Here is a 17,911-nt window from a genome sequence, read left to right on the forward strand (position 1 = left end):
ATCCCATTACCACTGTTTTCTATTCTGTTCAGTAAGGTCGGTCATTTGGATTATAGGTATTTATGGGAGGAGCATACACTAAATTCTGGAAATTACCTTTCCCAAGATCACCTACAACATGAATACTGATTTGCAGAACTAGTTAAAATCAGAAAAATACCTGAGCAACCAGAGGCCTTCTAGGCTAATACCACTCACATGAAATCACTAGTACAAATGTTAATGGTTTTCTCCTGCTTAAGTGGTATCATGTTACATGTATATGAAAATCAAGAAACAATTTTCCTTGTCTAGAAAATTAGTGTTCTTTTTTATATGATTAAATGATACATCTCCAATAGATGTATATTGATTTTTTTTCCCCATTTCTGATTTGCCAACATTTTTTTCCATTTTTCTTTCATTCAAAACTCACTCGTTTACTGCATCAAATACAATGAGGCCAGGCTAACAGGTCTACAGTTACCAGAATCATCATTTTTGCCACTGATGCATGGACGTAACAGCCATTAAAGCATGAAGAACCTGGCGTTAAGTGCATTTATTGTAAGACACTGTAAGATAATGGACAGGATAGAAGGGAGAGGAGTAAGACTTTACTAGTGTTCTGCACAAACACTCTTGTGACTGATTGTATTTAGTGCTTTCACAAATGACTGGCTCAGAAATGTAAGCACATGAAAATGAAATCTCATAATAACAAAACCAACGACTGGTCAACATTAAGAGAACTATCAGACAAGGAGAGGTGAACACTCTTGAAGATGAGATGTCTAGTAATTTCATTAAATAATATTCAAAGTGAAAAGTGTAACAAGAACGGCACTTGAGAATCATACTTAAGAAAGGTTTAATTCAAACTTCTGCAATAAACTGCGGCCTCAGATGGAAAACAATACAAAAAGCTCTGGATCTACATCCATTGGAAATGAAAGTTAGCTCCATCTTGAGGGAAACATAAATATTTACTTAGGATGCACAAAAAGACCAGAGGAAGGAAGACACGGTGTTAACGATAGTGTAGAGGGAACTGGGAGACTTTCTCTGGATCTGCATGCTCAGAAAAGATTTGCCAACGCTGGGACAGGTACACGGGTTACTAGAATGAGCAGGGATATGGCAAATCGATTTTACAAAAGGAAACTGTACTGGTGTGTTTGATCAGCCCAGTAACTACGGGCATGTAGCATGCATATTGCGCCTTTTTCTGACATCTCTGGTATCAGTGAAGGATGAGGAGATATACTGCCACACTCTTTCCTGGTCTTCAGAGGAAAGGGGATAGTACAGCCAAACACTGCCACAGAATAAATGTTGTACACTCACTGTGAATGAATTTCTGTTCCTTACCATCACAGGACTGAAGTTCTGTATTTAACTTCTAATTAGCTTTTAAGATGAAGTCTGGAAGATTTATGAATGGAACTCTTAGACATGTTTTTCTGAGAGATCAGGGTTTTGAACAGTTTCTGTTGAGGTTGCTCCTAGCATCTAGAGGCACCTTCCATTTAATAAGATGACTTCACCATTTTGAATTAAACATACCTCCTATGGTAATCTGGCTATATAGTCACGGTCATGTTCACTGTGCACAACAAAAGGAGACCCAGCAACCCTCAACAGCAGAGTTGGTCTTGCCCAATTTGTCAACTCATCTTTAGACGAGTAAAAAGAGGGGCAGCCTGCACCTGGTCATCAGCATGCTATCGAGGCTCTTCCCATCAGCTGTTCTCACTTGTTTTCATCAGAGAAGATGTGGCATAGTTACTCTCAGTAATGTGATCAGTAAGCATGCCAGATTTCAGCCTTTTACCTGGTGTCATCTTGACCTCATGGCAGATCTTTCTAGAAAGATTTCCCTGTTTTTCTAAGGAAATGCCAGAACTGGCTGGAGAGGAAGAAAATAAAGTATGAGATTTGTAACACACTATGATGCAGTACAGGAATGTATTTCCCATTCAGAAATGAAGACAGATATCAATGAAGACACAGAGCCCTCTGGGTCTGGCCAAACGTCCATTTAAACCAGGGCCCTTCCTGTGAATTGTCCCTTTCCAGCCAGGAAAGTCGCAGCCAATTTACTAATTCCTAGCACTTTCCTATGCTGTACCACACTTTTGGCCATTCCATTCTGTCCTCCTCTGAACCTTTTCTAGTTTTCGTCATCTTTTTGAGGTGGGCAGACTGGAAGCGCTCACAGTATTAAAAATGCAGGTTCTTTGCTTTTTTACTGTACAATGGATGTTCTCCAATTTGTTCTCTCTTCCTTTAATAATACTCCCCCCCTTTTTTTTTTAAATGATACTGAGCAGATGTTTTCATGGCATTACCCACTCTAATCTCAAAAGATCATTCCTGCATGTTAATGGTTAGCTCAGAACAGACTGAGCTTCCTTCTCCCTTCCATCACTTAGTATTTATCTACAATAAATTTCATCTGCCACTTTACTGCCCAGTCCTGTACATTACTGCTGTCCTTAAAAATCAACCCTTCTCTCTAATTCTTTGGTTAACTTAGTACCTACTAGCAAACTTCGTCGTTGCACATTTTATCTCTTCTTCCAGGTCATCTGATTATCCCCAAAACTGAACAGCCTGGGTATACTATCATACTCTCATGTTTTCTGAGTGCTCTTTCTAGAATAGCCTGATGACCTATTGATCACACAGCGCCCTGGCGTGCTTATGGATACGCAAGTTGATTGCTTTGCTCCCTAGAGCATATTCCAGTGCAGTTGCATATGATAAACTAATCACTCAAAAAGTACTATGACAAATAAAGTGTACAACACAACACCTTAGACTGTCTAAAATTGATATTTCTGAAGCAATTTTAAATACCCTGATATTCCAAATTTGCTTGACACTTCATACATTTTTTGTCTGAGTATATGCTTATTTTTTTATGTAACGCACTTAAGGAAAAAAAAAAAGTTATAAAATTCTAATTGATCCGTAATGGTTAGAAAGAGCAATGTATCCCTTTTAACCAGTAAACGTCTCATCTGTGTGCTTGACCTTGAATTGTTTCTGAGACAAGCAAACAGAAATGTCACGTTCAGCCTCTTTGCAATGTGAAAATGAAATTTTTTTTTTAGTACAAAACCTATAATTTTCTTATAATGAAAGTTTATTGCCAACTGTACTCAGGTAAACCATGTGGCAGTTTGGATTTCTCCTGTGGTATTATACTCACAGTTTGTGAAGACTGTTAAGTCCAACAAACATTTCTGGTGTTAGGCAACCAATTCTGTTATTTGAAAGATCCCTGAAACAAACAAACAAAAAAACCGTGAAACATTAGGCCTGTCTTTTTCATATACATAATCACATACAGCCTCTTTAACTCTTAAGGGGCTGGAGACAAACAAGAAATAAAACCTTTGTCCATAGTGTAACATAACTGAATTAAATAGATTTAACAACTTTTGTATTACCATTACTGAGCAATATTCCGCAATTAAACACACCATCCTGCAACTTACATAAAACCACATTTTAATGTCATTAGTATATGTCGCAAATAAAAAAAAAATCATTTCCAATATAAAGAATTTTCTTTATCAAAGTTACTAGCATCTATTCATTTACTTCTGAAAAATACTATGCATTTTGTTGCATGCAATATTCAGCAAAAATTGACATATTTTTACTGTTTACTAATATCTCATCTCATTGACAGAATCCTTTCTTGCTGAAGAAATCGCAGAAACCAGAGGGCAATTAATTCTTGAGTGAGTAAGAAGGTCAGTCCTGATAAGCACTTGGCAAGGTCTTTGAAGAGCAATACTGTGGCTGTCTAGACCACAAACAGTACAAGGCATTACGTTCCGTAACTCCTCTCTGCAGAAAGGTGAATGGGTGTTTTCTGTACAAGTCATACATACAACATTATGTATGGGATACTTACAGGAAGGAGACAAAAGTAGGGACGAACAGTTATGTTGTGATAACACCATGAATGCTGCCCTTTGGTGCGTTCTGAACTAGGGTTTAATTTTTACATATTTGGTTTTCAACCTTGACTCAAATTTTCCTTCTTATCAAGTATGGTTTTTTTTTTAAATAATTGCAGTAATATAGGGATTTTAAGTGATTATACATCCAATAAAATGTTAACATTGATCTGAATATGTTTTTGGTTTAGAATCAGTAGTAGTCTTCCAATTCCTTTGTTACGTTGTGCGGATTCCCTGTTTTTCTATTGTTATATGAGAACACTAAAGTCATCAAAAAGGAGAATAAGGGTTGTAGTTTGAAAAATCTAGTTATTGCTTTCATGGAGACATATCCAATTAGCTAGAATGTGAAGGCAATTTCTTTAGAATTCACTGCAAAGTCTTGTCCTATCAGACAAAGATTATATCGTTGTACAATTAAATGATGAAACATCACATTAGAATGAAAATATTTCTTAAATGCTTGTCAAGGATATTAAGTAGGCAACAGCTGAGAAAATAGTGTGGATAACAATATAGTGCAATAATTACATATTAGCATTATTCTTTAAGTTCTCCTAATGAGAGCTACACAGAAAATCTAAAAATGCAAGTTTAAGACAAATAAACATACAAATACATATATATATGAATAGATATCTTTCTATTAGAAGAGGTAAACAGTAAACGAGAATCTACCCAGAATTCTTGGTTGGGCAATGCTTTACTTCTGCCTAAGCAAAGTCTGAACACATACGGAAGAAACGCATCACTATGTGGGGCATAATTTGGGTAGCAAAAGTAAATTTCGTCAAAACTAATCAAAACAAGTGCATATTTCTTTAAGTGTGGCACCCAGTAAGTTGGTATTTTTAATAAAGTGAAAGGCTACATACCCTTTTCTCAAAGTTTACTTCAATGAGTGTTATTTTCACAATAAGATTTATGGCAGTAGCTGAAATCTCAGTATTGCAAAACATGTTTTCTAAAAAATATTAGCAAAAAGAAAAGACAACTTGCTGCACATTCCTCCAGACTAATACATGTAATAGTAGACATAATTCAATTCATAACGTACAAAGCTGGTGTTCCTTTTCAGGAGTAAGACATTTAACTTACTAATGATGACTTGTAAAATTGACATCAGGGAAAACAAAACTCCTCTGTTGAATAACCAAGTGCCGTAATTTTAATGTTTCATAAATTTTCAATTTTCATCAATTTTGTGTGTAGCTTTTTGAGTAAACCCTTGAAATAATTCAGTTTGTCATTCAAATACAAATTATTATGGTTCCCCAAATCATTCACAGAAAACATTCTGATGTTGACAGCCTGCAGTTTTTCTGTCTGACTTGCCATAGCCATATCTCTTGCAGTTGTCCATATTATATCAGCTTCTGCTTTTCACAGCATCATTTATATTTTACATGGGAAATAAGAAGATGTGAATGTAATGTAGTCTTAAAGTAATTACTACATTCAGCATTCAACTGGAGTTTACGCTATTTATTCCTTTAGCTCAACTGCCTGCTACCCAACAGTTGCACAGTGAAGGAATGCAGAGATTTTCTTGTTTACCATGGACTACACGATTTGTACCAAACATGTGGCAGTCTAGTAATTAATCAAGTCCCTGTATCTAGATTGCTCCCAGCATTACCTGTTCATATCAGCAACGAGGAGTTTTTTGAGATCTAGCATGATAAATCCCAAGGTTGCCTTTTCTAGTTTGCTGAAGAGTCTTTTCTTGTCACTTTTCCCAGTGCCTAATGACTTCCTCATCCTTGACCTGCCTCTCCTGGCTGACCCAAGCCTCCACCTGTGCAGTCTTCAGATGTGCAGCCCATGACTTGCACAGGTTTCCTGGTTTTCCCACAAGAGGTCAGGGTTGTGTTATTAGAGCATGCGGCCAAAGCAACAATTAGTACTCATTTCGATCATTTCATTGTATTGTTATCCCTATATACAGAGCGAGCGAGAAAGTTTCAACCTAGTGTTTTTCTTTGTATTAAAAATATATATGCTACTCTGACTTCATCATCATTATGTCATTGGCTTTCTACCCAAATGCACTAAAACTTAGTGGTTGGTGTTAGAAAATACCGCTACCTGTATGATCTTTTACTTAGGTTGTGCAGTGTTCCCTGTACACAGCCGTTAGGGAATTTAACCTCAGAGGAGAAAAGCAGAAGGATTTGTAAATTTCTTTTTCTGTGGATTTGCATTCCTTCTCCTCTAAATCTTCCCATCCCACAAAAATAATCCCTGTTTTCTCATAGGTTTTCTCATCACACAAACGACAGCACACACGACGGCTAGGCAGATTTCTGGTGCGTGCTGATGGCCTGGTTAGCCATTACATGGACATTTGGATGCTCTCACTTGGAAAATTATAACTGAAAAAGGGTTCATCTCACTTTTCCTTTAGGCTGAGTAGAACTAAGGAGGGTCTGTAGTCCTTGTTAATCAAAAGCAAAAAGGCCCACTTGTAGGATCTTAGTAACTTAGATATTTTTACTCTCTACAAATGTCGTTTAAAAATCAGTCAGTCCTTTCAAAAGTACCACGAGAACCTTTTCAAAAAGAAGAATGCAAGAATGATGGACAGGCAATATATTGCATAAGTCTTGTTTCCTTAGAAAACCATGCTAAAAATAAAAAATGTCAAGCAGAGTCAATGTGAGAGGTATGAAAATGGTAGACAAATTCGAAAGCATGACAAAGTTTCCTGTCTAAGAATTTATTTTATAGACCAGGTCTGTGATAATAGTAGACCTTACACAATGAAAAAACTTAGTGTAGAACAAAACATTGTTCACACATACTTAAACCACTTAGTTTTATTTCTGATTAATGACTATAGTGATATATTGTTCTGCTAAGTCATTAATTAAGCATGTTTTTTACCTTTATAGATGTACTTGTTAGGACATTTACTGGAGAGCAAGTAGATTATTTTAAATGGGAAAAGGTAAAAAAGAAAGGGGAAATGGGGAAAAAAAAGGAGAGAAAGAAGAAAAAGGCCTGGTAAATTTAAAAAGCACGGTGTGTGATTTTCTATTTTACAGCCAGTGTCCTTATGTGATTATTGCTTGGTGGCATATTTGAGTTGCCAAGGATAGAAATGTCGATACAAACACAGTTTGCAGAATAATTCAAATGGAATTAATACTTACAGGCGCTTGAGTTCTGAAAGTCCATGGAAGGCCCCTGGCTCAATTGTGCTGATCAAATTATTCTTCAGATCTCTAGAGAGACATAATAGGAGGAGCAATTAATTATCACTTTACTTACTGTACTACTGTTACACATGAGGAGCAGTGTGAAATGCAATGAAATTCTAACCTTTATTTGTCTTAGCTAAAAACAAGAATTAATTTCTTTTAAAATGGTAACATCAAAAATATTACATAATTTGCAGTTTATAAAAACATATTTTTCCAAGAAGATGGTTAAGATCAGATGTTAAAAAAAAAAACCCAAACCTGCTTGTTTTAATTCTTTTCTTATTTATACTTTTCAAACCAAGCTTACCACCCACTCTTGCCCCGGGAAAAATGTTTTAATCAATGAGCGAAGAAAATAATCAGTCAGCAAAGCAAGAGTCTTTTAGTTTGCTTATTCATTGTGCTGTGCACTTTACACTGAATAGATTTCTCATTTCCACCTAATGTAGGCAAAGCAGCTGGCATGTGAGACAAACAGATAGGTCAGGTTTCTGTCCCGAAATACAAGCAATTTCTCATATTTGGCAGATAGGTGCTTCATTTTGCACTTGGTGACAATCCAGAGGATTGGTTGTTGAGCAGATAAAGAATATTTCACTGGCATTAGTAATCTCATCTGCTCTTGGCACAGTGCTTGGGGCCATGCCATTGCTCTCAGCTCAGTCCCCACAGAGATTTACAACTGAATTGTCTCAAGACTTTCGTGATGTGAACCCTGAGGAAATGCCTTCAGTGCAATTAGATAAGCAGGCCTAGAAGATAAATGCTGTAAATTCTTGTAGAGTCAGTGTTCATCTTCTGACAATTTGCAATTCATAGGGAATGACTGGTGCGCAATAATATCAGTGTTGTTTCTCAGACTGGCCACTTCCAGGATATTGCAGCACATACACTGCTTGACTCTGCCGAAGTATGGATGTATCAACAGCCACGTGAGTCATCTTATTCATGGCTTTTTATTTTACTGCAAACAAAATGCACACTAGGTGAAATCTTGGTTCCACTAGCTGTGATTGCCCTCAACAGGGAAAGATTTCATCCCAAATGTTTAGTTCACGGTAGGATATATTTTAATTTCAAAGACAAAGTCATAAATAAATATTTCTGTATTTTGGTAGTCATTTTTGCAGATCTTTTGAATATAGTTCCAAAAATTTGTGTGTCACACCCTTTTCGTTTTAGTGATGATGTTGATGCGTGATCCATCCCTAACAAAGACCTCAGTCAGACTCTTAACGGTCAAGTTCAGCTTTCAGCTTGCAACATGCAACACCAGGAGTCCTTAAGAAGGTGATAAGATATTCTGATTACTTTTGTGCAAGACGTCTTGTACAATATGTCTTACGTATAAGAAATGCAGAGCTATCAACAGACCAAGACTGCAATTTTGGTGGAACAAAACCCAACCCTGGAATATCAGATCCATTTAGAAAATATAGATATTCAGTTGCTTAAGTTGTAAATTCCTAGCTGTGAACAAGATTCAACATAATCACTTAGCATTTGGTAAAGTCTACTCAGCTTGAAGTTTAGACTGCATAATCAGCAAGGTATGATACAGAGGTATGATACGTGGTAGCATCACCTGTCCAACAATTTTAGATTACTGTTTCTTCTTTGTTCCTGCTTGCTCTACATAGTGCTTTCATCATGACTATGTGCTGCACCTGATCTTGTGACATACTGAAAAAAGCAAAGGACCAGGAAAAGGGTACGAAAACGGAAATCAAACAATAGGCTCTGCTTTGAGTCTTTTTAAAAAGTCAGTATTGCAAAGCATACAGGTTTACTTATTAAGAGTACCTGTGATTTAAGTAATTTAGCTGAAGTTACAAGCATTCATAAAGCTATGAAATACATTAGAAAATTTTCTAGCCGTGAATGTCTGAAAATCAGTGGTTTAGTTTCTTACTGTTTTTATCTTAGCTTCTTTAAGATGTTTCAAAGTTCCGTTTTTTCAATTGGTTTTTCACTAATAAAACATTATCTGTTCATTATGCAAATAAACTTGATGAAATATAGAATCATAGAATCATAGGGTTGGAAGGGACCTCTGGAGATCATCTAGTCCAACCCCCCTGCCAGAGCAGGGTCACCCAGAGCAGGTTGCACAGGAACGCGTCCAGGCGGGTTTTGAATGTCTCCAGAGTTGGAGACTCCACCACCTCTCTGGGCAGCCTGTTCCAGTGCTCTGCCACCCCCAAAGTAAAGAGGTTCCTCCTCATGTTTAGGTGGAACTTCCCATGCTCAAGTTTGTGCCCATTACCTCTTGTCCTGTCCCCAGGCACCACCGAAAAGATCCTGGCCCCATCCTCCTGACACCCACCCTGTAAGTATTTATAAGTGTTGATAAGGTCCCCCCTCAGCATATGATAATTTCAGTCCACACAGATACAATGGATATTACAAGAACATATTAAAAATACAGCAGCTTTTCCAGTTGTCCAGTACTGATGTGACTTTAAAACAGTGACGCATAACTGTACGCACATATAGGTATTTCAAGCACCCACATTACATGGCATAGGTCATTCTTATTTGCCGGAGCCACAATAGCCGTCCCTCACTTGTTGCTAAGCTAGTGAAAAGCATAAAGCCCAGAAGTGCTTCATTTGCCCTGCTCCTGTGCAGTACAGAGATAAGCACGGCTGTAGTGCCTGGGAAAGGGACTGAGTCAGAGCCCACGAAATTCCCCATAGTCTCAGGAACCCAGCAACACGAGCCAGCAGCAGGGGGAGAAAAGGCGGCAGACTGAGGGGAAGAAAAAACGAAAGTGTCAGTTCAGGAGACAGAAAGGTGCAGAGCTCAGGCAAGGAATGTGATGGTGGTTTGAGCATTCATAAGAAAACTGCACAGCCTACGACTGATTTCAGGCATAGATCTAAGCTCTTTCTTTCCTCCTGGAAATCACATAAGCAAAACAATGGCAGAAACACAGATGTTACGGTTGTTGCTCGCACTGGTTCTTATCTGGCAAAGCACACAACAACCCCATGGGCAATAGAGAGGAATCAGGGGCTACAGCCACCCTCCTGGGGGTGTTCTGCCCTTCTCCCTATTCCCTGATCCAGGCAAAGCAGTTTTCTCCTTTGTTTGGTCCCCTTCCCTTCTACTGGATTTGCATGAAGGTGACAGTGGCTGATTCAATCACAAATGAAATACAGAGAATGATGTTTGTTACCACGAAAACACTCTCTAAGAATTGGAAGAAGCTTTAGGGTTTTTTAAATTTTGTGGTCAAACAGTTTCCTTTTGGTTCCCTGATACCAGCAGCAGCTACTAGATTAATCTTTCTTCTGCCTTCATCTGCTCAAGAAGTTGTGACAATTCCTTTAACCCCGAATTTTCCACACCTTCTCATAAACAAGACTGTTTATACACAACTTCTGCAGTCTCTTCTTCAGCGTCCCATCAGCTCGCAAAGACAAGTCAATAAGTTTGGTAAAAGTTAATCTACATGAGTGTATTTTCCTTCAACGGTTTAGGGTTTTTGCTGTGTGGGTTAGCCAAAGCCTTGGGTTTTTTAATCTTCAAATATTCGATAGTAAACAGTTTGGTCTGCTCTGGTTCTGTTCACACCAAACATCATGGCTTAGCTTTCTGTAGACAGCATTACTGGCAATATCCTCATGAAAGAAATGTAGATCCCTCTGTTTGTACAGTACGTTAAATATGTAACTACTCAGGTTGAAGGAAGTTCTTTAAGTTACAGGAGTGCGTCCACATGGAAAACACTGTTCTCATCATGTAAACTTCTGTATCCTTAAAACTTAAAATACAAACAAACAAACCAAAATAAAACCCCCAACCCAATACTATAAATCCTTTGGACCTGTGCTGATTTATCTCAGGTTTTGCACTGGGGGACATTTGAAAACCATTTAGAGGCATAGTTCAGAGCAAATATTCACATTTTAAGGCAGGGGAAACTGACAGTTTTAATCATTAATCTTTATATCGATTACACACACATTCTGTGTTAACTGACAACTCATCTAAATGCTCTGCAATTTGGTGAAGTGATTGTCTCTTATAGCCAAAAGTGGTAACAGCTCACAATAAATATAAAAGAGTCAGTATGAGTGGCAAACTGTTGGCAGGTGAGTTTTAATGCCAGTCAAAATAACCAAGCAGACAAAAGGTCTTCCATTTACTGAAATCCTGTATGTTCTCGTTTATGGAAACTCTGCTGTGTTTCCCCATAACTTGTAACCACATAGGAAAAACCAGCATAATCTTAAACTATCATCTACAGGAAGAAAAAAGGCCAGTTTAATTTAGTAAAAGGCAGACCATTTCAAGAAAAAGTGTCCATCACTTGCACTGTCCCAAACAAGACATCTCGTCCCCTTATTTTGGAAATTAAACTTAAATTAGGTAGGTCATTTTAGTAAGAACATTCTCAGAAAATTGTAGATGATTATACTACCCACGATCCTGGCACTTTCTTAGTAATTAGTATTATCCCATAACGTTTCCATGCACTTCTGGCCTAACAAAATAAGTGTTTTCCTTCTTGTCATCCTTGAGGACTAAAATGTGATTAAAATAAATAAATAAAATTATCACAACTGTTAATCACTTACAATTCTTACTATACATTAGGAGAATCTATTTGCTTGTCTCCCACTTGTATTTTTTACAAAATTACTTTTATTAAAATATAAAATTAGCTTCTCCCATTTTCTAATTTAGCAAAGAGTTTGCAATATTGAAGCCTTACAGCAATGAGTATCAACTTTCACTGAGCTAAATAAAGAAACCAGAGTAAATTTGGTTGTATGTTTACATTTTTTCCCCAAGAGCTACTGCTGAGGTTTGGCAAAAGGTCATGATCCAAGGCATGCCAAACAGCAGCCCAGCCTGGGCCACACACATGCACACACGCGTACATACCACGCAAGCGATTTTATCACCAATCAAAAGTAAGAGGAAAAGTGAAAGAACCCCAGTATCATAATATTGAACGGCCACATCGCAACCCAGTTAAAGTCTAAAAAGAAAGCATTTTCTAACTAACAGTTATGGCTGTGCATCATTTCTGATGCAGCGTTCTAACTCTAAAGTATCTATTCTGAATCTGAATGACGTGTCATTAGTGGTGTGGGTGTATAGATCTAGTGGCGTGACCTGAAAATAAATCAAAACCAAGTGCCTTGTACAAGTACAGATAGATGGAAGCTACATAAAGTTAGCTGTAGTCATAACAACTGCAGCACTTATATCAAGGCTGCACAGCTGCACAAAAATAAAATACTACAATATTTATTGAAATATGTTTCCTCTAATTTCATGATAGTTGCTAGATACAAGTGCTGCCTGGTACTGTGATCTTAGCAAGACCTGAATAGGTAAAAGAACACTATAGAATGGACTGTGTTTTTTGCTAAAAAAACCAATCACAAATGATTACAGTAAATTAACAGAGGGAAGTTTCCTTTTCGCTTACAAGTCTGAACTTACATAAAGTATATACAATAACCATTAGGCACTGTCTTCCTACATTTGTGTAGATAATTTGTATGAATATGCAAATAATAGTTCCACAGGTAAAAACGCAAGTATCACAAGCTGCTGGGAGTTTATCCTTAGACATTAATCTTTGAAATGACTTTTACTTACTAAAGACATTTAAGAGGAGTTACCTCAACAAAACCAGCTGACTTAAGGAGGGGAAATCTGTGTTTGAAATATTCATTTCCTGACGGCTTAGCTGAGAGGTAAATGAAACAAGAGGAAGAGGCTACTAATGGGACTTTACAAGAACATTTAATAGCTACGCCAGGCCTCTCAGCTATTAGACATCTTCCGTGGCCAAATCCCTGATTATCTAAATGTGTTCTTGAGATTCTTGATGCTTCAACTTCACAGTATGCACTCACACAGTATAAAACATAGTGAGAAAAATCGCTAAGATATACACAGTCCATTAACAAAAGAATCAATTTGTCTTGAGCTACATTCTGACATTTTGGGCATTTTGTACCAACAACTACGCACTGCAGATTCCTCCCCCAACTTACAATATATGTACTGTAGATATTTTGAATACATATTCATAACAAGAATGTTCAACTAATTCCAGTACTTCGTTCAAATTCCTGACATCGATACCTCTTTCATAAAAAATTATAGGTTGTACCAAGAGGACATCTGTGTTTAGAAAGCTGTCATTATGGTGCTGCAAACTTTCCAAAAAAGCTCTGAGAAGAGCAATCAGTTGTTGAGCAGATGCCAAATACCAGTGAAATATGACTGACTTTCCACATTTTGCATATTACTATGAAACAACAACAACAACGGGGAAAAAAAATAATAAGGTCACATCTTCCACTTCTTGCTCATGCGAAATATTCCAGTCAAACTAAGTAGCACCTTTGCCCTAGAAGTGAAAGCAGACTCTGGACCCTTGAAGAAGATTCACTTTTAAAACATCATTACGATCACAGTGGTAAGAAAGAGGCATAGCCAGTGATGAAAGACAACATTTAGCACCTATCCTGCAGTCATGATAGCAACTGTCAGGGTTAGCAGTCCTGGGTACAGGAACAAAGAATTAAGATGATATTGGTAAAATGTGTTTGAAGACATTTCAAATGCACCCATCCGTACAGTACCTGTCAGGAGCCAGTGACTCATTGTTATACTTTGATGGCCTGGATATTATCAAAATTCATTTTCATCTTCATTGTTGGTGAATGTATTATTGGTCATACACCGTATACCAAGAAACAGGCAGGTTAATCGATATCCATAACCTGGTATCATCAACATCTAAAGCACTCCCATGAAATTCCAGAGCTCTTGTCTGTTGTCTTTTTATGATGAGAGTGGATATTTAATCTACTTTCCAGAATCAGAAAAGTTACAGCTGCATTGCAGTTAAGTTTCAAGACATACGGATAAATCTTTTTTTAGATTATTCCCACAAGATAATAAACATAAACATGCACATAACACGGACAATAATTGTCCAATAATTGTCTGCTTTTGCAGACACAGAGGCTACAGGCCTTTTGTTTGTTTAGCATTTTGGTGCACGTTGATTAGGCATTCTCCCTAAATTTTCTTTTTTAATCCAAGCTATTACTGGTTGGATTACCTAAAACAATAGACCCTAAGGACCAGGCAAAAAAAAATAACTGCTGCCCATTCAAGGTACTAATGAATGATTGGAAGTTTCAAACTAGTCACTTGATGGCAATAATGACATATAGAAAAACAGGAAGGTCATCACATTTTTGTTTTTTAATTTAAGGACAATGACTCATTCACATCAAATGTGCTGTGGTAATTTGGCAGCTATTCATTATTTAGGAACATGACTAAAAACGTTAAACAAAGTGCCAATAATGGCAGCTGAAACAAAACAGATACAGGCTTTATGGCAGTTTGCTCGCCCAAAGTGTCCCACAGAATGCTACTATGTAGTTCATTTTAATGGTAATAATCATAGAGCAAGACTATGAGGCTCAGAGTATTTTAATTGAAGGAGCAGTATATGGAAAAACGAAAAGTGAGTAAAAAACTTAGTAAAGCAGGGTAGACTTTTGTTGCAAATTTTTTGCTGATACATTTTTCTACATGTATGTATTAGAAAATAACATTTTAAAAGATTAATTTACCTGGTATAAACTCTAGTTTCATTCTAAATACAGCATCAACCAATCAGAACCTGGGATGAAGATGCAAATATGTCTGGTTCCTGCCTTTAGCTTATGCATTTTGTTATTGATAGCTCAAAATGAGATGCATTTTCTATTAAAGAAAAATCATCTGTGCTTTCCAAATTCTTTTTCTTTAGCCTGTTCTCAAGAAGAAAAAATTCAGCAAAATATTCAAATTCCAAACATGTTTTCTTTTCCTGGAAAATGCCACAAACCAAGAGATACATGGTAGGGTCACCTTAGGTCTGAAAGTTATTGGCTACGTAGGTGCAAAAGCACAGGCCTGGCAGTTGTCACGCGGGGAGTCGAGACGGAGTGGCTTGTTGCCCAACAGGAGGAGTCCCGTGGATCAGTTCCACGGGGCTGAAACAAGACTGAAAAGTCAGAAGCAGTAAATGCCGAAGGAAGCACATAAAGTGGATTTGAGTGTCCACAGCCTTGCAGGCAGCTCTGCAGGGCCAGCAGAAAATACCCCCATGCGTGTTGGCAGTCGTGCCCTGGTGTGCAGCGACAGATTTGGCCTAACGTTGATTACAACAGCAGAGCTTGTGTCTATCCATAACTATGGAGAGACATGATGAGCACAGAAACCTTTGGCGGCTGAAAAGAGACAGAGGATTCCTTAATTTCTACACCCATTGGGACTTCTCTGTGTGTTCATGACTAGAGGGCAGTTTGGCATGGGTTAGGTTTCTTGACATGTGCTCCACTCCTTTGGAAAAAAGGCTAACCATTGTGGGAAAAAGAAGAAGGACGAGAAGAAAAAAAATCAGTTCTGAGCAGAATTCAAACCTGTGAGAAACTTGTTGCAAAGAAAGTAGAAAAGTGGGGAAAAAAGTATATTCAACCTTTTTTTTTTTTTGTGAAGTGCATAGACAAAGAAAATGTAAAACAGATGCTTAGAAAGTGAATAAAAAGTACTTTCTACTGAGAAAGCTTTAAACTCCAGTGTAGGAATTGTTATTCCACATTTTAGGACTGCCCTTATTTGCCTGTTACAGATTTCCAGAAATGCGTATTTAACGTCCTTAGGTCAAATTTCAAAGTTGGGAATCAAAGTTTAACAGCATAATTACAATTTTGAAAATGAAATATTAGAAATTTATCCAGTATTTTCAGAAGTGAGTCTGATTTAATTTCCCATAATAAAATAGGGAGGTTTGCATGTTTACACTAAATTATCAGAGGTATCAAGGGTAATGAAAATGTGTTTTATTAGCTATGAGAACCATAAAATACACAAACCATGGAGTTTTGGGTAGCTTTATTTTAAAGGAAATATTTGATCCTTTTTCTGTTACTAAACCAATATTGACTTAGAAGAATACAAGCAATTCTATATTGAATTTCAATTCGAACTTCAGAGAAATATTTTCTTCCATGGCTTAAAAAAATCCCAAGAAAAGAAGAAAGAATTCCACCCTGAGCTGTAAAGGAAAGATAAGTACCTGCAGATGGCCCATAGATTAGCTTAGAGTAGTTTTGAGCCAAAAATAAGATCGTTTACTACTCAGTGTAAATCAATAAAATAAAGATTATCTTTCCTATAATGTTTGTGTTATTGTAGTGTTTTCTTAAAACAGAAGTAGAACACTTCTGAAAATAAGGTGATTCAGTTATAAAATGTCAAGGAGGGACTCCATCTTTCTGCCCACTTACCATTTCTATGAAATCTCACTGAAAGAGTAAGAATCTTAACAACATCACAAAGAACACAGTACACTGAAAACTGAGTGAGTTGCAGTTGCTATTTAGATCACGACAGGAGATGGACAGGACGGCACCGCAATAACCTTCACCCATGTCCAGGAACGAGTACGTTCAAAGACATTCTTCCTATTTACCTGAGAATGTGTCAATGCCCAGATACGTTCCAGCATCACCTAGAGCAGGAAGCCTTTTCCAGATAAGGAGGGGGAAAAAATTAAGAATAGAGACCATTCGAACATTTAATTCAGCCAATGTTAGAGGGAACATTAATTACACAGAAATCCTGTCATTTAAACTGTAAATACGAAGTGGTTTAAGGATAAGAGGGTGGAATTGTCTATGAGCAGTTTAGCTCAGAGGAATTAAATCTCGGTGAAAGACTGGTCTGGGAATCCTTCCCTGGAAGCCTCTGTTTTATATGAACTGGGGCTTTGGTAATAACTTAAACAAATTTAAAGTAATTTGAAAAACAACCACGTGTGCCAATAAAAAGGCATGCAGTATTGTCTTCTCCTGAAGTAAGCAGGGTTAATGAGTATCCTCTTCAACGACTCTGAAGAACTTCCTTGAGCATTTTCACTGCACGGTTTGTACATTTACACTTTCCTGCAGGTACTTGCAGAAATGTTAAAATACTTTTTGCTAAAATTTTGTATGAAATACGGATGAATGATAGAGCAAACTAAAAGGCTGAAAAGTAAGACCAGAGGATCCATATGAATGTACAATTTCGACACATTCTTCAAGCTCACTGCCATATACTTTATCTGTTATACAATGCATATGTTGTGAGATTTTCAAGTAAAAATTATTTTAATCAAATTGAACAAATTATATTTCTTCTACCTCAGAAGTGCCAGACTGATACTAATTTCAAGTCCGAAAAACTCTCTCCTATTAAAAATAATAACAAGTTGGCACAGATTTTAAAACTTGTCCCTGGGGGTCCCACTTAAAATGTTGTTTTTCAATGATTTCCATGCTTTGTTGCTTTTATCCTAGTGTTTCAGACAAAAGTACAGATTTTAAAAAAATAAATTTTCTTTCGTTTATATAAATGTCTCAGTTATTCAGCTTCAGAATATGAAAAGATTATTGAAAAAACCCCACAAAATTCAACACAGTCATAATAATACACAATAGTAGCTGGGGCCTCAGGAACACCCAGAGGTCTTCAAGCCCTGAAAGTATACCAAAAAATGGAGGAAACAGGAAAGGAAGCACAAAAAAAAAAAAAGGCTGCAGGGAAAGAAGGAGTATGTTATTGTTGGAGATAATTATTGCTGAACACTGTTAGTATGTTTTGTTCAGTGAGGTATCACTTCCTTTTCTGTCCTCACCACATACAGTAATAAAACTTCTTTTCCCA

The 17,911-nt window shown here is 37.1% G+C and overlaps 1 protein-coding gene across 1 annotated transcript in view; it reads right to left on the reverse strand.

The window, feature by feature from the left end:
- Positions 1-17,911, reverse strand: part of ADGRA1 (adhesion G protein-coupled receptor A1) — a 278,773-nt gene that overhangs the window by 170,762 nt on the left and 90,100 nt on the right. The window contains exons 3-4 of the mRNA XM_074591674.1: positions 7,115-7,186; positions 3,197-3,268 (exon numbers count right to left, since the gene is read on the reverse strand). Of these exons, the coding sequence (XP_074447775.1) occupies positions 3,197-3,268; positions 7,115-7,186 (144 nt within the window). The remainder of the gene's footprint in view (positions 1-3,196; positions 3,269-7,114; positions 7,187-17,911) is intronic.

The sequence above is a fragment of the Larus michahellis genome, chromosome 6 (genome assembly GCF_964199755.1).
Source record: "Larus michahellis chromosome 6, bLarMic1.1, whole genome shotgun sequence".
NCBI lineage: Eukaryota > Metazoa > Chordata > Aves > Charadriiformes > Laridae > Larus > Larus michahellis.